Source organism: Hemiscyllium ocellatum, chromosome 26 (assembly GCF_020745735.1).
Source record: "Hemiscyllium ocellatum isolate sHemOce1 chromosome 26, sHemOce1.pat.X.cur, whole genome shotgun sequence".
Classification (NCBI taxonomy): Eukaryota; Metazoa; Chordata; class Chondrichthyes; order Orectolobiformes; family Hemiscylliidae; genus Hemiscyllium; species Hemiscyllium ocellatum.
The window spans coordinates 15,539,905-15,565,086 of record NC_083426.1 but is presented as its reverse complement, the minus strand read 5'-3'; the positions used below and the strand labels follow the sequence as shown (position 1 = coordinate 15,565,086).

The window sequence follows — 25,182 nt, the reverse complement described above, 5'->3', positions numbered from 1 at the left end:
TTTCCTTTTGCAATTCCTCAAATGCTCCGGAAAAAAATCTTTCGACTGTGGGCTGTGCAAGAGTAGCCGTGCAATTTTTGCTTTTTCCTGAAGTAACTATATCAATAAAAGTGTGCTGGGAGAGAGTTCACAACTGATTCCACCTCCAGAGTTTATGCCCAAGCCTTTGTCAAGTGGAGTCAATGTAGACTTCTGTCTCTTCTGTGCTATCTTAGCTTTTGGAAGGAGTACCGATGTGGGAACCACACCCAGTTCCATTGAGTGAACTGCCAATGTTTTGCCTTAACAAGGAACTAATTTGCATATAAATAATGTGGATCTGCTTGCAGTTATTGCTGCCACTCCCTGATCTTTGTGTATCTTAAAACATTGTCTGACTTCACGTTCTCTACTTGTTTGTCTTTAATCCATTGTACAATTGTTTTCCACAATATCTTTCTGAAAAAGCTGTTCTTTGAGGTCTCTCTTCATCCGTCAGTCTCCCTGATCTTCTGTCCCTTTAATTTTTTTACCTTCTGGATCTGAATCTGTTATCCTATGTTTATCCCCATCCCTGTCTTGCAATACCTCCTCTCTTTCCCTTGTGGACCTCTGATTTTTGACATTATTGATCTATGTAAAATAAGTGAAGTAACCATAGCCCCAAAGAATCGTAGGGCTTCTCCCTCCATGAGGCTGTTTGTTGTGGCTTAACCTGAGGGTGACCCCATCTCGGGCAAGGGGCTAACGTTGGGAAGGCAAGACATGCGTGGTGACCTCACCTGCTGTTCATATCATTCTTGATTGCACACCAGTCATCAGCTAACTGATCTACATACCTTACTGATGTTTCTCACTTTCATGCAGCTATTGAACTTCTGTTAGACATCTAACGCCCTCTCAACTTCATTGCATCACTGTCTCTTTCCCTCGTTTGGTTTCTAATGATGTTAACGTGTCTATATCACTCAAACAGATCTCTCTCTTTAATGATGGCTGAAATCAGTGCACATTGTAGCAGTGAGTTTGAAGTTAGTGTACATAGCAATTCAGAGCATGTACAAATGGATCATATTGGCCACACATAGTAGGAGAGCTGGGTTTATTTTAATTGGACTGCGATGGGAGAAGGTGCCAATGGGAGGTGCGATGGCTGTTTCTTCTTCAAACACATTGGTCTTTGAATGGAAAGTTAGCAGATCAGGGAATGGCCTGGGAGTTAGAATAAGTGGAAGAGTGCCTGTTGAGTGGTTATATAAGATCAGATTGAGAGATTTTGCATGGTCAAATTGAGCCAGAAGTTTGGGAAGGCTTTCACTATAACAAAATTTAAAATAGCATGGCTAATGAAGTGGAATCTCATTCTTATTTTTATGAGGCAGGGGAAAATGCAGCAAGTCACATCATTTATATAGAAAACTCCCTAAAGTTGTCAGAAAGGAATAAACAGGCTAATAGTGAAGACGTTTTGAGAAATGAACAAGGTCAACTGCCTCACTTTTTTATTGTGGTACTATACATTATATGTATAGTAACTACAGATAGCTTAGTTTGCTTATAGCAAGAGTCTTTCGAGCATTCCCTCTGGGAGAGGCATTTATCGAGGATGTAAGATGTCATATGAGGCATGGCTAAATCCTGGAGCAGGAAATAATTAAATGTTCTGGCATGAAATCAGTGCATTTACAAGACTTTTCTTTATAAAAATCTGTCCGGAACATGCAGCAATTGTCTAAGATTTTTGATTATCTTTTCTCTTCCTCAGAATTGGGAGATAATTGTCCTTGGGAAACTGAAGTGGGATCTCTCAGCCATTACTCCAAATGATTTTATTGAACATATCCTGGGGAAGCTGGCTTTTCCAGTGGACAAGTTGGAGCTTGTTAAGAAACACACTCAAACATTCATTGCCATGTGTGCAACAGGTATTTGCTGTTTCACTTCTTTTTAAAACAAAACTAAAGGAAATTTACTTTATAAATACAGAGATTGAAAAGCTTGAGATTAAAGAGCAGAAGCAATTAATTGTTTGGGGTTGGGAGGAGTTATTTCTATGTTTGCTTTGTAGAATAAATTTGCAAGTTATTTTGTTCTGTCTTAGAATGTGTAATAATAAATTAATGGTATTACCAGCAAGAAATCAAGCGCTAACTCTCTATTGTCCTTCAGCTGCATTACTAACCTGGGAGGATATCCACCATAGTGGTAACCGTATCATCTCTGGCAATAATATCTTTTGTTCCCATTCTCTTCCCAGTCTTTATTAATGTTTAATACAAAGATGCTCGCCAGAATTTCCGTAAGTTGATGTTGGGTTTAGTGTATAGGGGATGAGAAAGCAGATAGACACCAGACTGGCCGGCTGCTGACTAGTGGGACTAGATTAGGTTGGGATATCTGGTCAGCATGGATGAGTTGGACCGAAGGGTCTTTTTCCATGCTGTACATCTCCATGACTCTATAACTTCTTGAAGATCACACACAGTTGATAGTCAGCCTGTGGTGAGTTTCATCAAATGTCATGTGTAAAAATGGCTTGGAGTAACTTGCTGCTTTCCCTTCCATGCAGCAAAGATGTGTCCTCTGTAAATAGCCTGGTTTCATTCTCCTCAGTAGTGAAACTACATTTTACCAGATGGGGCTTGTCACTATGCTCTACCATACCTACATGGAGATTCAGCCAGTCAAAGCTTGTTGGAGCAATCAAAGGCCATTGACTACAAACTTAATTTTACAGGAAGTGCATTTTAACTTCTTTTGTAACTACTGTGGTCTGTACAACACAAAATTTAGCACATTCCAAATACAGACACAAACTCAGCGTCTGCCCAGCCATGCCCCTGCAATTTTGACTTTGTCCCCCTTCAGTAAAGGGAAAGGAACAGACTGAATGACCTTTTTTTTGAGTGAAGCCCAAGCAATATAGGGATGTGGCGGGTCCCACATGCACCAGACTGAGGAACGCAAATCCTGTATTTGGATGATGGCAGTACTTGTTTCGGGAAGTTGTTTGAGCAGTATTAAATTCCTGAAATGGGGGGTTTTGCAACTTAGTTCACTTTAAGCTCAGGTGATTGACTTTAAACCCTTATGTCAAAGTTCAACAAAGTCTTGACTGAATGGTTGTGTCACTGTGAAAGATGAAGGCATACAGGTATTGAGTTCAGGGCTTGTCTTCCAGTTCCAGTGGATCTTAGATCCTATGACACTGTTTGAATGAGTTCTGGGCTCTGCTGCTGTTTTTGTCTCTGGAGATTTGCTATCTGCGTAATGTAAATTGAATAATTATTGGTAGTGGCTTGTCACTCAGTTATTTTAATCAGGCAAGTCCAGACTTTAGAAAGTCCTGCAATTAATTATTTTGTGTCTTCATTTCAGATTTTAATTTTGCCATGTATCCACCTTCAATGATAGCAACAGGAAGCATTTCAGCAGCAATCCGTGGGCTTGGCATCCCATCCCGTACTCTTTCAGATGAGTCTTTGACAGAGCTGCTGGCCAAGGTCACCTGCACAGAACTGGTGAGTTTGGAGCAGAATATTGTAACTGATGCAGAAGTAATGAATTGGTAGACCCATCTAGTTTTGCGGAGACCCATGAGCTGAATGAAGAAAATACGAGTGACTTGTCTCCAAAATGTGAAGTTTTTATTTTAAATAGAAAGATTTCTGCCTTCACGTTCAAATATAATCCAGGTAATAGTTTATCAAACTCTGTTACAATTACGTGAAGGAAATTATAGGTGAAATTCCAAACCTGCTCATTGCTGGATGTTATGCCTTTATTTAAAGTATTGAGGATGATAAATCAAGGTTCTTTTTCCCCAATCCCAGTCCCCGGAAATAAACTGTTGCAGAACAGATGTCGAAATATTGCCTTTTCAAAATAACTTGCATTTATATAGTATCATCTTAATATATTAAAACATCTCATGGTCAGGTCCATCCACATTATGAAATACATTTGGACCTGATCCACATGAAGATACTAGTAGAGGTGACTAATAACTTGGTTGAAGAGGTATGATCTAAGGAGAGTAATAATGGCCATTTAATATCCATGCTTAAGTTAATCATACTTTGTAATTTCCCTTTCCTGTTAAGTAAAAACCTTATTTGTCAATTTGTTAAATTCCTCCATAATCCACATTGAACATAGTTTTCCAGTTGTTACTGTACCTGAGATGTGTTTGGAAGTCTTTGGGTTGGAGCAGTCACTTGCAGCTGGTACTTTTTGAATCACTAGACGTAGCTGTTTTGATTTGTTTCTGGAAAACTGGCTGAGCCACTTTGAGAATATTTTATGTTGAAGCTAACCATTTAAGCACTTTGCTTGTCAGTTGGATTTCAATTTCTTGTATCAGTGGGGTCAGTTCTGAAGTTATAGTTTGTGCTCGACTTCCTCCTGTTGAGAGTAAACTCACTGACCGCTGATCCTGGGATTCAGTCACAGTAGCAATCTTCTCATCAGCAAAGTAACACAAACAGCATAGTGTTGCTGACCAAATAGTTGACGATATTAGTTGAGGGATAATGTTTATCATTGCTGCTTGAATAATCTCGTGGGACCCTTTTATGTCCAAATGGTAGCTTTAGTTTGTCATCTCATCCAGAAGACAGCACTTCCAGTAGTGCAGCACTCCCTCAGTATTGCACTGGAGCATCAGCCATTTGTATTGTGCTCAAGGCTTTGTGCTGACGCTTAAACTTTGAGTTGCCCAGTTAGAATAATTGACTAGCACGACAGTGTCCTTCTGTTTTATGACAAGTGCCTTTTAAAGTTTATACAGATCAGTCTCTGAGAATACTCTGATATAACTTGGAATGTTGCACTGATGTATGTTGCAGACAGTTCAACCATACCTCTGACAGGGAGAGCCCTTTGACAAGTGGAGTAATGGTAAAAGGTTTGGTATTACCGGATTTACCGGAATACTAACCTAACCGCTAGACCATATGGGATCTACGGAGGTGTTTTATTCTTTGTTCGGCTGGGCTGCTGATCTTCATTGGGCTCTATTCCATCAGTGTTGCCAGTCCATTGTTACAGGTGTTCCCAGAACCCTTGCAGACTGTTTATTTACCATTTGAGGGTGTCGTCACTGATAAATATGCTTACCTGAGGCATGTTCTCAATACTAGACATTGGGTAAAAATCCTGACCTTTGGATTCCGAGCCATTCCTCTCTGTAAACGGCCCCCTCGCCTTCATTCTGCGGAAACCCAGAGGCTTTGAGACCTGCTCCTAGAGCCCAGCAAGCTGCAGATTGATCTGGGAAGCTGCCTGGTCTGCATTAAACTCAGTGTCTCAGCATCACTCTCAAGTGGTGCATTTACCCACTAAGCCATTGGGGGAGGCATGTACCGGATATATCCAGCTATTCAGTGCCCTCCTCTGTGACATGCTTTGGAAATCAGATTGCCTGAGCAACAATTGCCTATTTAGTGCAGAATCTGGGTGATGCCTCATGCAAATTAGGATAAAGAAGAGGTCACTGTTGCGCTGTCAAGAATGATGCGTTGCTTTGTTGCATAAAGAGTATCAGTCCTCGAATTCCATGGTTGGGGGTTGTTTACGTGCAAGTAAGTAACTCCCTTCAGTATAGGAAGCAGTGAAGATATGTTTGCTGCGCTATCCTGGATAAGTATATTTTGCACAGAATGTACCAATGCTGTTTTTTTTCCATGTCTTTTAAACTGGTTGCTTTTATTGCATCTCCCTTTGTGATTTTTTTTATAACAGAAGTGAGCTAAGGGGCAGGGAGGGGGGGTGAATGCGGGTGTGGATTGGGAAGGAATAAGAAATAGCCAAGCTGTTAGCTGGATAGGCTGTTCAGAGTCTAGTTTCCTGCCTTGCCTTTGATCCTGGTAATTGGAACCAATTATGGTGTGACTGGCCCCAAAGGCCCTTGTTCTGCTATTCATTCTGCAGCAGAAAGACTGGGATGAGTTTACTACAGTGTATTATTCTTGCTCTTTGATCTTGCTTTCTGTCAAGCACTCAATACCACTGCTCCGCAGCAGTGTTACCTGCACTCCAGCTGGCTTTATTTTTTTTCCAAGAGTTGTTGTTCCCTTCGGTTTTCAACTGCTTTCCTCCTTGACAGCTGTTGAAGATAAAAAAAAGCTGCTCTTTGAGGGATGTGCCTCAGCATTGTGGATTGGAAATGCTGGAACGAGTGGTGCATAATAGATGGCAATAGGTGAAAGGAATCTGGCTACTTCTAAAGTTACGACAACCGCATAGATGCAGACAAAACCAATAGCTTAGGTATTTGTACACTGCCTTGTGGGGCATTCTGGTTGAAAAAGAACAGATGGGAGGCTGCATTCGTCTCTTTAGTGGAGTGTAGTATCTGACAAAATATCAAAACGATTAACTAGTGTGGCTCTTCTTTCCTTCAAATACAAAAGACTTATGAAAACTAAAACATATTACTGTAATAAGAATTCCATGTATGCAGTTGTGCAATCCCTGAATCTCTAGCCATAAAGACCTGGTGGATATGAATTAGTTCTGTATTGAATACTTGCTGTGCATTTTTAGAAATAAGCCGTTTTAGTTATTGTGGGTGCTTTCCTTCGAAACAAAAATTGGTTTTTTGATTCTATGGATATAATCGGTGAGGATGTGAACTGTTTTTAACACTTGACTTTGTTGTATAACATTTAGGATTGACAAATGCAATCACCAATGTTTCCATTGGTGCAGAAGGTGAGAATTCTTAGTAATGACGTAGTGGAGGTACTATTTTAGTTCACCACTTCCTCTGCAATTTGAACCTCGAAGCAGTTCTTTTAAATTCCTAGTGAGAATAGACTGCCCTCAATTTTTTTTCAAAAATGTGGCACCAGTGAGACAAAGGTGTAGTCCACTTTATCATTCTAAACCGTTGCTACAGCAACACAGTGCTCAACACAGCCCCAAGACTGACCATGCAAGTTTCTGCATTGTTGTGGACCAGGTCAAACCCCCCTCAAGAGCAAATGCAGTTCTTTAAAGCCATAGTATTGTCACATTGTTCCCTTTGCCATCGTAGAACAACAGCCAGGTGATTGGGCTTGGAATGTTTCTTCTGGAACGATTCACCTTTCCATGCTCTTGCTTTCCTGGGGGAGGGCAGGAGGAGGGACCGTTCTTGGGCTCCATTGAGCTCTTGGCAGTCACCATGTGAAGATATCACACTGTGGAAAATTGTGTTGGTGATGAAACAGCACCTTACCATTCCCTTACCCACATATATGTTAACTATATTTAAAGCTGCCTTTAAAGGCTAAATTGAGAACTCCACAAAAGGCAATAGCAGCTCAAAGACTGGAAAATGGGCAGCCCTGGATTTGATGTTTTTGTGGACGTTAAGAAGTTTTCTTGGCTTTAAAGAAAAACTGATTATATTTTTACTTTTCGTAAATCACTCTGGATAATTTAAGTTGCAAATGAATGTTTTATTTATACACCAGTTTCTCCTGGTTTATACAAAGTGGAAAAATTTCATTCTCGATTCTGGAATGCCCCATTTTCACTGTTTGACACTTAATGGAATAACTGAAAGTTAAGAGTCCCTTGTTAGTAACAAAGTAATATATGGCAAGTCTGTGTGGCATAAAAGCAGTGCTGTGCCAAAGATTATATATTCCACATTAACGCTTCTGCATCCACTTACCAGAGATGCCACCCATTTCTGGGTTGACCTCACTGCTCTAGGGGCAGCTGAGCTTCGCTTCAATCTTTTGTTTTGAGGAAAATCTCATTACTGCTATTGCCTGTTCGGGTCTAGCATGAAAATTAGCTTCACCAGTCTCCATCCAGTGCCTGACCGATAGGGCAGATCTTTAAGTGCAGTTCCACAAATTAACAATATGATGGTTATCCCAATAATGAAGACCACACAAATGGTTAAAATTCAAAAGGAACTGCAATTCTGGCATGACCTGAAGCTGGCAATAGAGCAGAGCATCAAAGGGTCAAGTGAATGAGCTTTGGATGAAATGGAAGTGCCTCATTCTAAAACCTTTTAGAATGACCACAGCACAGGAGGAGAGGTCATTTAGTGCATTGTATCCAGTTTGACTCTGCATGAGCAACCCACCTAATCCCATTCGCCTGCCTTTTGTCTGTTGTGTTGCAAATTTTTCCTCTCAAGGTAACTTGGCAATTTATTTTTGAAAGCCATGTTTGAATCTGCCTCCGCTGAGCACTGTCAGTGCATTCCAGATCCATACCACTGTGTGTGAGCCAATTATGTCATGTCAATGTTGTTTTATTTGACAATCTACTTAATTGGCATCTTCTGGATCTTGATCCTTTCACATTTTTTCCTGATTGCTCTGTCCAGCCACTCATGATTTTGAAACTCTGCACTCCTGATTTGACAATCATTTCTTGTGGAACTAAAACCCCAGTTAATGTCCTTTGTTTTATTAAGGTGTATTCAGTTTATTTTGAGCTTTTAATAATGATCTGTTTGCACTTCAGTACATTGTACCAATAATGAAGTATAGAGCACTGTTAGGGTTGGAACACAATGTTCCCTTGTTGGCAAGAATGTTACCTGCTGCATTGTAAAGTAAGTATTACTCCTCCCTTGGGTCAACTGTGTTTGGATAAAGGAGTTACTCCTCTGGTAGGGGGGAATGTTCATTGTCAGAAGAGGACCTAGACTGTTTAGTGCAGTGAGGCAAAAGAGTCCCTTCCAGAACTTAATTTGGCAATCTTTCACAGAGATGAGCTTTGTGACGTAGTATGTCAGCTGCTCCTATTAATAAAAGACTTCCATTTACACTTTCTCTTAAGTATTCCGTTGTTCGCTCCTTGACCTTCAACTAGGGAAGGGAATTTTCATGTGATTGGAAGTAAAGTATTCCCTTGCATTAAGACAGACCCCAGCTTGGATCTCTGCACTTAATGAATTTGGCACATTAACTGAAGCTGGCCCTTACATAGACTTTGCTCACCTTTCAAAGCTCAGAGCAGAGGTTGGGGGGTTGTGCTGTTCCATTCCTGTTCCACTTGTCTTGGGTAAAATTGTGTATCTAAATTTCCGATATAAACTTCCCATAAAGAGGAGTGCAAGGTTTGTGTTTATTAAGGTGAGGCTCCACCTCACCTTAATAAACACAAATATCCAAGAATAAAATCATAAGTTGTTAAAGCATATGAGCAGAATCTATACAACAAATCCACTCTGTAGATTTCCTCTTGTGATGATTGTGAAATTTAGTTGCTGTGTAAACTTTGACACGTGGAATGTGCAAAAACTCTACAGTAGCAGTTGTGACGGAATTTATATGTACAAATTTTTCACCGAGTTTGTGTGTTAGCTGAGTTAGCTTGAGTTTAAATTTGTTCGGTGACCACTGCAGCCACCTACTCCTTGCTTAAAAGGTCACCTACTTTTGTTATGCATGTTCCTGCAAAATGATATGGTTCATGACACTGTGTAGGGTACTGAAACTGGGGGAATTTGGTGGTTCTCACAGACTAATTCAGTAACCTTTGCTGGGAATATGTTTCTGTAGTTGGTAAATGCACTGCCTTTGAGAAATCAAAACACTCCCCAAATTATTGAGTGACTTTCTTGCAAGCTGCTGTTCAGCTTGAATGGGGACCAAATGGGGAAATTCGTGGTTGGGCACCTCACTCTAGAATCAACAAAAGCTGATACTCTGTCTGTGGTATGGTTTTAGATTGTTTTGTTTAACTCTTAGTTGGATACCATTGCTATCTATGTAGGTGAACGTGTGACAGGGAGGGATACACCAATAACTAGTTTTTTTAATAGATATTTTTATTAGAAATTTAACATTTTAACAAATTTACGAAAATAAACAAAACTCTCAAGTACAAACATTGATATAGAAATAAATCTTAAATATACAATAATCAAAATTTAACAAAAGAAAAATACCGAAAGAGAAAAAACAAAACTCAATTAACTACTAATCTAACCTACAATTAGCCAGAGTTGAGTCACTTACATCTTTCAAATAAGAGAAAATGAGAGAAAAAAAAAAGTGGGGGGAAAAAAAACCCCAACGATTAACATAGAAGTTGGATATTAAAATACTTGCTCGGAATGTGTTAATATCATATATAACAAAACCCGTATTCGTATGGGATTCCTCTCCTAAGGGGCCCCGGACCAGCCATGTTTGTAATCTCAATTAAATAAAAGCCCTTGTTAGGATAGCCAAAATATCTATGTAAAGGGGCTGCCATATTTTATAAAAAATAATTCGGTCTTTCGGTGCACCATATTTATAAGGAAGTCAAGGGGAATACATTCCATGATTAATCTATGCCAATTTGAAAATCCAGGGGAACCTTCAACCACCCAGTTTACTAAAATAGTTTTCCTTATATGGAAAGAGAGAACAGAAAATAATCTCTTCCTATTTGACATTCCAGGTGCACCACTTAACCGACTGGTCAACCATAATCATCCGGGTAAATCCGAGACCCCCCGGAAGGGGAGACCCTATCTAAAACATCCCGAGCAAAGAGCATATAGAATTTACAAAAATAAAGGTTCTCTAATACACTCATAACAGTATGATAAAAAGGAAACTATTTCTAAATAATAAAAAAAAACATATTTGAATGGAGATTATCCCCCTGGTTCCCAGGGGGTATCACTTCTTTTCCAACAGTCCATCATATCCTCTCCCAACCAGTGCCCCACCCTTGACCCAGGCGCTCCTTAATAGGATGAGGAGAATTCAGATATAATACCGAGCTAGAGTTAACAGTGAGCACCCTACACACACACACACACACACACACACACACACACACACACACACACACACACACACACACACACACACCTGAGTATAAATGGAGATCCACTTTGCCCAAGTCTTGGAAGGAGCACCGTAGGCTCAGACTTGCTGAGTCGCCGCCATCTTGAATCTCCCAATAACTAGTTTTAAGTGTGAATCTATCATAGAAAGTTGTCCCAGGGAGCTTCATAGGAACATGTTGAATAAAACTGCTATTGGAGAGGTGGAGGGATCAGTATGGGTAATGAAAAGCTTGATTGAAAAGAGCAGTTTGTTTTAATATCTCTAAGGAGGCATGAGAGAAATTTAAGAAAGACATTCCTAAGCGGAGGCTCAGAAGGTGCTGAAGATGAGGCCAATAATGAGAAAAGGGATGGATGTATACTCAAAAGACAAGATTTGGAGGAAATTTGTTGAGCTCACTGGTTAGACAGGTGAGGCCATGGAAGATTGGAAAACAAGGTTTACCAGGACAGAAGGGTCTTTTGTGCGATGAAGGTGTCCAATCTGAGAAGAAAGAGAAAAGCCTCTTACAGTGCCAGCTGACCTTTCGAAGGTGGATGCTTCATTGTATGGTCCAGGTCAGAAAGAATGGAGAATGAAGAAATGGGATCAAGAAATCAAGGATAACGTAATATAGGCTTCAGTGCCACTACAGGGTTAGAGTCATAGAGATGTACAGCATGGAAGCAGACCCTTCAGTCCAACCCGTCCACGCTGACCAGATATGCCAACCAAAACTAGTGCCACCTTCCAGCACCCGGCCCATATCCCTCCAAACCCTTCCTATTCATATACCCATCCAAATGCCTCCTAACTGTTGCAATTGTACCACCCTCCACCACATCCTCTGGCAGCTCATTCCATACACGTACCACTCTCTGCATGAAAAAGTTGCTCCTTAGGTCTTTTTTTTTTATATCTTCCCACTCTCACCCTAAACCTATGCACTGTAGTTCTGGACTCTCCAACCTCAGGAAAAAGACTTTATCTATTTATCCTATCCATGCCCCTCATAATTTTGTAAATCTCTATAAGGTCACCCCTCAGCCTCCGACGCTCCAGGGAAAACAACCCCAGCCTGTTCAGCCCCTCCTGATAGCTCAGATCCTCCAACTCTGGCAACATCCTTGTAAATATTTTCCGAACTCTTTCAAGTTTCACAACATCTTTCCAGAACTGCACACAATATTCCAACAGTGGCCTAACCAATATCCTGTACAGCCGCAACATGATCTCCCAACTCCTGTACTCAATACTCTGACCAATAAAGGAAAGCATACCAAACGCCGCCTTCACTATCCTTTCAAGTAGCTATAAACCTGCACTCCAAGGTCTCTTTAATCAGCAACACTCCCTAGGACCTTACCATTAGGTGTATAAGTCCTGCTAAGATTTGCTTTCCCAAAATGCAGCACCGTGCATTTATCTGAATTAAACTCCATCTGCCGTTGTTGAGACATCATGCTTTGCTTGATGTAGCTACAAGGTTTGTTTTCAGATGTTTCGTCACCACATGAGGTAACATCAGTGAGCCTCCAGTGAAGCGCTGATGGTATGGCTCGTTTTTTATTTGTGTTTAGGTTTCCTTGGATCGTGGATGCCATTTCCAGAGGTGATGTCATTTCCTGTACTTTTTCTTAAGGGGTGGTAAATTGGATTCAAGTTAATGTGTTCGTGGATAGAGTTCCAGTTGCTTCCAGAAATTCCCGTGCATGTCTCTGGCTTGTCCTAGATTGATGTGTTGACCCGGTTGAAGAGTCCTTCCTCATCTGTATGTAAAGATACGAGTGAGAGTGGGTCATGTCTTTTTGTGGCTAGTTGATGTTCATGTATCCTGGTGGCTAGTTTTCTGCCTGTTTGTCAAATGTAGTGTTTGAAGAAAAAAACATTCTTGACTGGAGGGCAAGGGGTAGTGTAAGTTAAACTTAACTAAGATATTATCCTGTTGCGATTTCAACTTGTGTTGTATCATCATGAAAGTGCCTGCACTGTATACCTCCATCTCCTCTTCTAGTGAAGAATGCAACATCATTATTAGGATCACGTGAATTACCTGCTTTAAATGTGTATATTAGCAATAGTTTAATTGCACTTTAAGTATTCTCGATTGTCTAATTTTAAACACTAATATTGCAGCTAAGCCTAAGTTGTTAGGAATTTGTAGGCTGGAGTTCAGTTCTGTACTGGATTTTTCTGTTTGCACAGTCTGTTTTTAAGCACCTTGGACTGCGTGAAGGTAATCCAATCTAAATACATTTCATATTTTATCTTTGAAGTAAGACAATATAAATTGATTTTTAATAATTTTACAATGGTGAAATTTTAATTTGATTTTGGGATTTCTAATTCGCTATTGGGGCTGAGCAATACATAGTTTTAGTTACTTGCCCCTGCAATTAGTCATCAAAAACCTAAGTGCTGCTGTATCTAGCACGACAGTATCTTAATGAGAGAGTCTCGCATTTGAGTAGCATTTTTCCCAACCTTAGAGTATCCTAAAGAACCTTCAGTCTTTTACAAACAAAAATGTTACAAAAGGATTTCAACTTAAAAACTGCAGTAATTGCAATAAATCCAGCATGTTCCACTCAATTCAATTGTAACTGTCTTAATATTTGCAAAGTGCATTCCATGTCAGATATCCAACCTGAGGGCAAAACATTTCAAATTGGAATTTAGTGCAATATATAAAGTTCTTCACACAACTTGTTTCATTCTGTTGTGCCTATTTTCAGTACTTGGATTTAGCACACTTTTTTGTGGAAGGCTTACTGCCAGAGGGGTTCTATAATTTCTAGTCCCTTCTTGCACTGTGGCCAAAAGGTTTTAGGTAGCGACCTTGTATCAGTTATGTCTTTGCAGAAGCCACCCAAAGGGTTAGTATGTCCCTCAGCATGTAGTCCCAGAACTTTGGAATGTGCTAGTCTGTGACTTGTTTGAGGACAGCACCTTACATTAGAAGACCATCACATTTTGGGTAAAGCAAAGAATATCTTTCATCAAATTGATGGTACTCCAGGGGCAGTTGCTTGGCTTTGTGTTCATCCATGTGAACAGCCACAGAACACTTAGAATTTCTCAGAATGAACCTTGACAGGAGCCACTGCGTGTCTCTCGACAACTTCTTTGCAAAGGCATATTCCACAAGGAGGTGGACCTCAGTCTCCTCTTACAGCCAATGAGACACTCTTGAAATGTTGTCACTGTTGAAATGTAGCAAACTTTACAGGTAAATAAAAGCAAAATATTACGGATGCTGGAAATCTGAATTAAAAACAAAGTGGTGGACAAGCTCAGCAAGGCTCTGTAGAGAGGGAGAAATAGAGTTAACTTTCCAAGTCCAGTATGACCGTTCAGAACCTTCCTTTTTAAAAAAAAAAGTCATGCTGGACTTGAAACATTAACACTCTCTCCCACAGATGCTGTCAGTCTGCTGTTTCTCCAGCCCATGTGTTTTCATTTCAAACTTTACAGTCAGTTTGTGTACGGAAAGCACCCTCACTGCAGTTTGATAATGACCAAGGTAATGTGGCCAGCAGTGTTGGTTAGGGGATAGATATTGAGCAAGGCACAGTGAAGGAACTAGTCTATTAAGCTGTCACCTTGTTCTCTCCAACTCTGAGAGATTGAATCAACTTGGAGCTTTATTTTCTTTTGATGTATGTGTGATCTCATTTACCTATTCATTTAATGTCACTTTTTTATACCAGGACTGCCTGAAGGCTTGCCAAGAACAGATTGAAGCTGCCCTGGCAGAGAGCTTAAAACAGTCCCAACAACAGCAAGAGCAAAACATGTCCTCTAAAACTGTACACGAACCAGACCAAATCAGCACTCCTACAGACGTAAGGGATGTCAACCTGTGATCATCCACGTGCAGTTTTGGGGACAAAAACTGCAACTCCTTGGATGCAGATCTAATGCTCTTTTAGTACTACTTAGTGCTATTTGATAGAAGAAAAGACATTGCTTTTTTGTATATACAATAAATGAGCTCTATCTCTGTACAAACATGTAGGGTGAAAATGCTGAAAAGCACACTTGGGATCACGTGAAATATAATGGTGATTATCATTTTGTGAAATTCCTCCACCCTACAGCTGAAGCCTTGATTGTGATTTGTTGACCAGCCAACATGAATATAGCTCCAAATTGAATGGTTATCAAATTATAATAAATATTGAAGGTTTCTAAATTTTATTTTTTAGTGTCTTCCCAAAAAATATAGCTCAGAAAATGTGCAAGGTACTTGTTTTTAAAGCCATTATTTGACCTTTAACTTATTGGTACTATCACAATATTTGATAACATCCAGCATTTCTCTTTCTCTCTGTCTCACTCAAACAAAAAGCAAAAAGTTGTGGACAAATGAAGATTGTCTCCTCTTAACTGGAGTTCATCCCTAGATTTAACAAACATGCTATCTTTACACATACCTCAAAAAAAGTAAATCTAATACAGACTTTCATTTAATGAGGAGATCATTGAGCATCATATCATGCTGAATGTTTAATGGAGACAATCTGATAAATGGGGCGTTTCAGGTTTATGTCGTAATGACCCATTTAACAGACTTTGACTGTTTTGCACAGTGTAGGAGGGAATTCTATAATGTATAAATTAATACGCCTTATTTGTTTTGTGGGGATCTCTCATTTGGGACATTGACATTGTGATGTACCAGTTAAATCATCAGGCTTCAATTCTGCTTTGCACAATGATGTACAAGGATCTAATTGTATATAATATATTTAAAATGGGGCTGTAACAGGAAATTGGATTTGTTTCTCCTAGTGGCAAGAAATTAAGAAATGAGGCAATGTTGACCCAAATTCTTTATACAAAATGTTTCTGCTGGAAGTTTTGAAACTGATGCAGCCCTTATTTAAAAATATATATATTATATATACTTGCACACATACATATAAATGGAGTGCTGGTTTCTTGATAATAGAATATGTACCAACTGGTTTATATCTAATGAAATATATTTAGTTACTTTTACACAACTTTACAGATACCAGAAGTGTTGGTATATAAACAAAGAGCATCAGAGGGCTGAGAGAGTCCACTATAATCTTTACAGTTTTATAGTTCAAACTTCATATCTATTTTAAACTTAATTATTGTAAAGATTACAGTGGACTTGTCAATATTGTTCTTGAAGCATTATTATGATAACATCACTTATGCTGAGCTGTTAAAATATTAGCTTGACAATGGGGTGCACAAAGCTACAATTTTTTTCTATAGATCAAAAATTACTCTAAAATAAAGTGCATTTTTTCATCTACAGTGATGTTATAGGGAATGTTAGTTGGCACAGAAACTATTTAGTCCTTTGGAAAAGATCAATATTAAAGCTGTTTGCTTCCAGAATATCAACCTGTGGCAAGTCCTTTATAAAGAGAAGAGTTGAGGATGAATGAGGAGCTTCAGGTTCTATATTACAGATTAATGAAACTTGTTGAACTGCACCCATAAGAATTGCCTGCATTTTTGTAAGTAAGCCATGCTGAATTATGAAAAGAACAATCTCTGCAAAGCATCACTTGCTTAATGAGTAGACACTTGTCACCTCATGGAGTTAATAACATGCTCAAATATTCAAGTAGATAAATGCACTAAATAGTACAGGTACAGTTGCAGCATAGTGGCCAAAGGGTGTGCAGTAGCTAATTACTGGCAGTTCAGCTTAATGAATGATTTCTGCCTTGTATAAATATAACAAGTGAAAGGAAAAGTATTGAGCAGCCCATGTTGTACTAAGTCATTCCTGATGAAATTCCCCTCCTTTTGAAGGCAGTTGTATGCTTGAGAATTTGGCTATTATTTCGCAGGGGATTATTGGTGAGCAGGAGTGTGGTGCAGTTCCAGTATACATCATTTATAGATAATTATTTAAATTTGTAGATTAAAGCTCATTTACAGTTCCAATCATCAGAAGTATAGTACACAAAATTAATTTAGAGGTGTACATGTGTCTGCGTAGCTGCATGAAAAAACAAATGTGATAGGTCGGGATCAGTTGCTTAAAAACAGAGTCCCCTCAATACAAAAATCTTTGGATTGATTTTCATGACTGGTTACATTTATGGAACTGTTGGTAACATCATAGAATTTGGCAGCTAAGGAGGCAACCATCCAGCCCAACAATTTGCATTTATATATAACCCCGTGAACAGAAAATTATCCCAAATCAATTCATATAAGTGCAAGGTAAAATTAGGTTTGTGTAGCCTCTAGAAGACCTGCCTACTTACTGCAATTTCCTTTTTAAGTTTTTCTTCATTGCTGTTCAACACATATTGAACCTGTTTCCATTATATATTTGTTTTTGCTAATTGTAAACAAACCTCTACAAAAAAAAATCCTAACCTTTCTATTTTGCAAGCTAAGCTTTTAGTTTCTGCCCCCTTACTGACTTAGCAGCTACTGGAAATTTTTCTTTATTTTATTGAGCGACCTCCAGATTTCACCTTCCTCATAGCTAAAGCTCATCATCTCTCATATCCTCTTTAGAAAATATCTTCTGCATTCTCTTTATGGTCTCAGCATCCTTTTCGCTGTAGATTGTACAGAAGAGACACAATATTTCAACCAAGGAAATTTTGTGTGCTTTGGTGTTTTCAATGATATGAACTAGTGATGAGCAAACTTTTTTTTCAGTTTCATCTGATCTTTTCTGGGCTCGTTTTAAGCCATGTCCTTGATGTTTCTGGCCATCCCTTACTGCAGTATCTTTCTGGAAATATAATTTAATAATGCTGAACTCAACTTTAAGAGGCATATGATGCTTTGGTAAAATGTCCTAAAATTGAAACATGTAAGTGTCTGTTAGACATTGATCACAGTAATGATTATATCTAGTGATTTGCTGCCACTTACTTTTCCTAACTCTGCTTTGTAATTATGCATTCTTTATTCCCTCAGTTAGTGAAAAGTTCTTGTTTGCCAATTTTTAATTGTTTTGAGTGCTGCAATATTTGCTCATAATGTAGATGATCAGTAGTATCCCAAAAGAACCAGAGGTATTAACAGGAGAACTGAAGTACCTTCTTGTTTTTGTAGTTCATATAGCCAGATATTTAGTGAGAGTTTGAGGGCCTATGTTACCATGGAAAATTATCTTTTGGCAGAAACTAGATTGTGTGAACTTGCTTATACTAGCTATGACATGGTTAATTTAATCCACTTAGATTCTTAACTGTATCTCTTTAACTCCTTCATCCTCCACATTCCAAAAAATCAAGTCTGTTATTCAAAGAGCAGGCATAACAGGATGTTCTATCTCTTCTGAATTATATTTGTATAATATCCTGAGAACATTTCCTCCTGCTCCAAGCTGCATGTAAAGATGGAATTTCATTTCTATTCTGTGGATACTTTTGTTTTACATGCAGCTTTTGCTTTTGGAAAAAGGTGCAGTCACTTTTAGGAGTACTATATGCTGACAAACTAAAAGTTAATGTTGCCTCATTACTCTATAGGTGCTATCTGTTGTTAGATAATTGATTCTTTAATAGATTTTGCACCTGCAGTGACAGCCAAGATGGTGAGCCTGTCACTTCTAACACTGTTGCATGCTGCCTCAGCAATCATTTTGGACCCAAGTTGAATGGAAAATGTGCTACATTCTCTCTATGGCAGAGATTTTAAGCCGTACATCAGCTACTTTTAGATTGTTGATCTATATTCAAATAGCCTATTATTGGAAATGTTACAGGTGTGCCACCATTAAGACACCACTCTTAACTAGTAGTGCTGTCTACGGCTTGCCTGGTTTGTGTATTTGGGTAGTACAGTGTGTGATTTTTGAATATGTGCTTATGGCACTGGAATATTTCCCACTGACACCCATCTCTGCTCAAGGTGTACTCAACCATCGCTCTCAAAGACTTGATATACACTAAGTGCAAATGTAACATTGGCAAGCTGCCTCTGAAACAGTAATGCATTTCGGTCCTGTATGCTGTGAAAAGTGCATACCTTCCTGGGTTAATTACTCATATTTTGATTAACGTCTGACACTTGTCAAAGCTATAGATTCTAGACTATTGAACAATAGTTCTGATATGTTTAGTAACATCTTAAATTTTCTAGTTTAAAATAAAAAGGTTGGTGAGTAATTTGCTATGTGGAAGCTCTTTAGTAATTTTGTGATGTCTTAGCCGTTATCTAGTTAATTTCTCACGGCAATGCCTTAACCAGTCAGCCAACCTTCTAGTTTAAATTTTAAATATAACTTGGCACTTAATTGCCAGTCATCATCTAACTGGTACATTCTCCATGGCAACACCTTTACCAATCAGGAGTCCTCTTGCTAACTAGTCAGCACTTTCCTACAGCATAAATGCTATTTTCCCTTTTATGTTTAGTATTTATTTTACCCTGATCAATGCAAGATGAAAAGCTTCGACAAACCTTTTTCCAGCAATGCTCAAATACTTGTGCCATATCAAACTTAGATAGATATAAGTGATAAAATGCAAAGAGGACAAAACTGATGGTTTCGCAATTTCTGGGGCACATGCAATTTCAATTTCTTTTTTAAAAAATGTCGTATATTTCTTCACTTTCTCCTTTCAATTTGGAGCACCTTTAATATATTAATCTTTGCTAGTCAATGCATACATGGTATATAGTCCTGTTTGTGAACTGGGTTGTCATCAATTTAAAAAAAACTTGAAGCTGATTTAAGAAGTGGTAACTTAAGGAATCGTGTCAAAATTCAACAACTAAAGCAATCTCTGGCTCATGACATTGGTACCTGTGACCATGCCTACAGGAGGCTAAGTTTGAACAATCTGAAACTTGTCATGTTAATAGGTTTGACCGAACAAGATTTATTTTCTTTTTTTGCGCTGCTAAAAGGGCCAATGTCTTATGTTTTTTAGTTGTCATTTAATAAATCTTGCTGCTATGATTATTTTATATACAGGATTGTACAACAAAGTATCTGTTGGTTCAAGAGACAGTGAAATGTCTATCTTGGTGTCTCAAGGATATAGTTTATTAAAATTGCCATACTTAAATTATCAAATCTGTTTGAAAACCTGTTGTGTTTTCAAAGTGATATTGAATGCTGCAGTAGTTTTCAGAAGGAGAGGAAGATCAGTAGTGTTTGTACAGTAAGACTTTGAGATAGATCTGTAATTGTCTTGGGTATTATCAATATGGTAAATGTGGGAGTTAAATCAACATTTATTAATTATTGGTGAGAAGGGCATATGGTCTATATTGAACATTTCTGATGTGCTGTTCTTTGCATGTGTTTCAAGGTCTGGGGTCAATTATAACTAGTCCATTTGGTTATGAATCATTGTTTTATGTTTTTTTTAAAGTCAACATTTTTGCTGCTTATGTTAAAAGTCACAAGTCAAATGGAATTATAAGAAAATTAATTAATTCAAATACCTATGTAAATTTGACTTGATTCAGTAGACTTTGCTATATGGAGATGTTCCACTTACAATATCTCAGGTTACTAAACAGTTTTTACAGTATCCTTTTTGCAACTTTTTAAACATCACAATTCTGTAATGCCCTAAGGCTAAACATTTTTGAAAGGCCTTTCTCGGGGACAGGCATTGGTGCAAATGTTTTGGTCAGGTAAACCATTGGTCTTATTCATTGTGGGCATCTGTTGGTATCATTTTGATGGGGTACTTTACTTTTCCTCATTTGGTGCCGCCAGATTCATTATGTACCATATACTTGGGTATTAACATTTTGAAAACTAACAAAAATATCCTGAACGTATGACAGCAAGTGTTGCAGATGGTTTCTTTTGAGATTGTAGAATGAATTCCTGCAACAGTATTGTTTGTAAAAGTGTCATTGTGTAAAGTTAGGGAAGGTCACAATGCTTTGGCGATGAAAACAGTTTGAGATAACTGGTCCAAAAATGACACCACCTTGACCAAAGTTTTTAGCGAATGGTTGGATTATTCTTAATACAGGAATTGTATTTAAAAGTAATATTCTCCAACCATTTCACTGACTCTTAGATAAACCAAAAGCTTTGATTTCAATTGCTCTGAAATGGCAATTGTTCTGTAACTGACTTGTGTTTCTGAACATTCAGAAAATAAATGTTAGTGATTTGAACTTTGGTTTTTGAAAATACTTAAGTCCACTATAATACTTCCATAGATGTGTACCTAATGTGCCGATTACTAGTTATGCATGATGTAGGTAAAACATCTGGTTCACAAATTTGTGGAACTTAACCCCTGACTAATGTTGCTGGTATGATGGTTAAGGTACTGGTGGCAATATGGTTATTTTAGTAGCCTGCTACTGCCTTGTTACCCTTGGCGGAGAAAGATGGCTAGTGCTTATATTTTACTTGTTCTCACTTGCCCCTGCTGAAGTGCTGCATGCGTTGAGTTAGGTGAGAATAGAATTAGGCTCAGCTGTGGTGACCTCTCCTTCATTAAATGCACTGCTAACACTTGTTGCCAAGATGTGTACATAAAAGGATAGCTATTTGGATAAGGCACGAGAGGGTGGTTGATACTTATGGAAACCTGGTCCTTTGAGCGTCAATGGCATAAAATTGAGGATGGAATTAGATTAAGTAGTAAAGATTATTCCCTCATCTTTAGATGACAAAAGTGGTGACAGTGAGCCAGCTGTAAAAATTGAATTGCTTTAATTTAGTATTAACTGTGTAACTGCAATGAAATTTGAATACTCATCCAGTCTTTTACCAAAAGACGACACTGCATCTTCAATGTTTAAGTAGTATCTACTATATTTTAAGATTATTTCAGTGTACAAACATTGTTGCATGTCATAATGTTGCGTCATTTTTATCAGTGCATTACCTGACTAGCATTAAGAAGTCCTTTTTGGTATACATAACAGGCTATTTTGAATTTCTTTATTAAATAATATGGTTTAATTCTTTATCAAAATAGCATGCAAGAATGAATTACTTTTTTTTCCACTGCTTGTCAAAACTTGAATGCACAACAAGAAAAATATGTTGAAATTGCTTTACAAGTTGTGACAAAAAGAAATTGTACAATAATTAACAGGAGGACAATAATAATTATAGCTTCGAGTTATGACAAATGAGTGCTTGAAAGTAGTTATGCCTGGAATTCATCTGTGTCTATTGTATATACTTGAATATAAAGTTAGAAATTCAGTTCTCTCTTTATGATGTGACCAGTAGGGATGGTTATCTTATCTGTGGATTGTATCTGAATTTAGCTTTTGCTTGTGGTTGGTTTCCCTCTGAATGTCTCTGAAGACTAAATGCAGCACCATATCAATGCCTCCCTAATCATAGTCATTGTCTACCTGTTGCTTGGCTGGTTTTTCCAGCATTAGGATGTTTTACTAATGACTTAACTGCTTAGATCCAAGGTGGTAACGAAAGATGTTATAGATGAAGCAGAAGACAAATTTACAATTTATAAATACAAAGGGTGAGCCTTTCCACTGAAATTTCAGAGCTACAGTAATGAAGCAACAACTAACATGAATGTACAACTTTGAGAGGGGACAAACATATTTGTGGATACCAGACAAAGTATGATATTAGGTGCAGAGAAGCTTTGTGACGTGAAAAAATTGGATTTTTATAGGGTAATGCTTTTGTTTGTATGTTGATTTATACTCCAGTATATTGACCATTTTAATGTAAATTCCTTAAATGTTGTAATCACTGCAGTAACTTCTTCTCCTTTGTAATCTTAAACCCTTATTACAATCAGATGTAAATCTAAGAAAGCTACAGCAAAAAACATGATGAGTTTAAGTAAGTTGCAATTAAAGTCTGACAATAGCTGTCCAACCAGTTCAGGGGATAGGAGGATGCATACATCAGTCCTATCTATCTGGAAGAGCTTAGATGAGTCTGTTTAATCCTCCAATGTGGAAGAACAGCAGACCACAGATATGACCCTATCAACCTGCTACCAGAGAGCCTCCTTTAGCAGATGATAGAGTAACTTCTGCAACAATTATAAAGCAACTTAACCGAATCACCATGTTTGTCGTCTTGACTAAAGGAGGATTTCTGAAAGTAACAGGACTGGGGAAGCTAGACCAGAAACAGGTGAATATTGGAATTTTTTTTCTTTTAAAATAGTTTAATTATTACTTAAGATTATCTATGGGAAAATATACTCTAACGTTATGCAGGACTGAAGCATTAATATTACACTGACAGTGCCACCCACCTGCATGATCAGAGTCTTGGCATTCAGCAGAAAAGAGGTCCGTTGCATGAAGTGAAATCAGATGAAAGTTGGTTGTAATGTCTCCTGACACTAGGGCATTTTTAATAATACATTCCATTCAGTTGTGAAGTAGGTGGACCATGCAGCAACAGTAGTCGATGAGGCAGGAAGTCAACTGGTGCTTCAGCTAACCAATACTTTGGCTGTGGGGTTTCCAGTGCAAGGAGCCCATTGTTAGGCCCAAGTGAAAGTTGCCCAACCTCAGGTTTTAATTTGATTGGCTGCTTATCGGGCACGGAGTGGAGGAGGGAGCAGTTAAAAATCACTCCTCCACAGTCACTCTGGGCTTTTAACATGAAATGTAGACGTTTGACAGGTTGACTGTCACGTATAGAACTATATTAAAATCTCCTTCAGTCAAGTTGTTCTCTGCTCTGATAAGGGGCTCTTACATCTATCGTATTTAAACTTAGAGGTTTAGCACAGCTCTATGCATAAGTGTTGAGCAATGGAAAGAATAAATATTTGGGGCATCATTAAAAGTTGCTGAATCTAATTACCATTAGCCATCTACAATGAGAAACACTGTGCACTGGGGTTTGGCGGATCATAACGTTATTGTCTCAAACTCTGTATGTTTTTAGACTTCCTTCATTGCTGTGAAAGTTTTTTTTGTGTCTTCACCTGTTGACTCCAAGTACAACAACATTTTATTTTTGAGTGCTTCGTTGTGGCATTTTATATTTCTCATTCATTGTGTTGTTCAGTACATTTTCCTAGTGAATTGGGGCTCCACGATTGTTCATTATTCAAATGTTTGTTACCGAACTATCTGAAGTGGTACCCTTATCCAACCTGAGTATTGAGCAGTGTGAGAACTTTCTTTTTAAATAGTTCGATGAAGGTCATTGAAGTGCCAAATGATTTGAAATGCTTGCTCCTGTTGCTGCTAATTCAGCAATGGAAACTTTTCAGGAGGTAAAGCAGATTTGAGAAGGGTTATCAAATTTAGCAGACTAAAGCGAACACATTGGGCTTGGGCTCTCCAGTTGCTATTTCTTTCACTTGTGTTCATAACAATGGCACATAATGAAGGTATTTTTGATGTTTCATTCAGTTTTATGTTTGATTTAATTTTTTGACATTGTCTGCCATAATTATAATGCTTCAGTCCGTTATTCATATTTTGTCACTTATACTTAATGAAAAAATGTATTTTTTGTTCATTATTGAATGCTTTAGGTTTGTCATGAATACCACATCTTTAAGTAAGATTTGTCTTTGTTTTGTACTCTTCACAGCATTATCTTAGCAATAGATTTTTTTTTTAAAATGTCAAAAATCTGGTTGCTGATTGGGTATGCATATCAAAATGAAATCTGTAGAAAGAAAAATTTATCTTTTGACTTCGAGGCCTGTTGCTATTTTGGTGTTACAGTGCCCCAATTTGGTTACATCAGCCCTTTCTTGAATAGTTTGCCTTGGCTGCATCACAGATAAAGGGTGTTCAGCCTTCAGTTTCACAATTCTTTCTCTTCTGTACTCATTCTAGGTTTTGTGGCTGATATGGATGTGTGTATAAAATTTGTATTTATGCACAACTGAGTATGTTAATTTTTTTTCTAAGAGTAAATCTAGCAAACAATCCCACCTAAATAAAAGTACAGAGTGATTTTGCCAAAATGTTCATTGCAGTTCTGTGAAATTACTGTCTGCTACTTTTTAAAGAAGAAATCAGTTTTATTTTAAATGTAACGTTCATACAATATCCTCTATTGTGTTAATTTCAATTAGAATTTTCTACTGTCACCAAAGGTAATGGGTATATTTTAGAGTTTATTTGGCTTTCACCTAACATTGATAAACCTAAAGATGTAATCAAAGCTCATGCAAAATACTTTGAAGAGTTGAATGTGTAGTCATGTCCCTAGTTGACTGCATGATTCCAATGTATGATCATTGTGAGACATAGGCAGAGGTGCTGAACAATAAATGCAGTTTTTCCAAACTGACCGTGTGCTGGTATTTTGTTTTATTTTTGAGATCATGAATTTTTTAGAAACTGAGTGACCTGAAGTCTCACTTCATTGTTTCTTGCTCTAGAGACTTGGGTTTCAGTCAAGGTGTCTCTTCACTGCCTTACACCTCCCACGCACTTCTGGATGCATACATCCGTAGTACATCAGATTTAGTGTACTTTTGTACTCAACGTGTGCCTTTTT

The 25,182-nt window shown here is 38.1% G+C and overlaps 1 protein-coding gene across 1 annotated transcript in view; it reads left to right on the top strand.

The window, feature by feature from the left end:
* The window catches only part of ccnd3 (cyclin D3), a 38,796-nt gene extending 13,828 nt beyond the window's left edge, over positions 1-24,968 (top strand). Inside the window, exons 3-5 of the mRNA XM_060845396.1 lie at positions 1,745-1,904; positions 3,358-3,500; positions 14,474-24,968. Coding sequence (XP_060701379.1) covers positions 1,745-1,904; positions 3,358-3,500; positions 14,474-14,629 — 459 coding nt within the window. The 3' untranslated portion in view covers positions 14,630-24,968. The remainder of the gene's footprint in view (positions 1-1,744; positions 1,905-3,357; positions 3,501-14,473) is intronic.
* Positions 24,969-25,182: the final 214 nt, after the last annotated feature.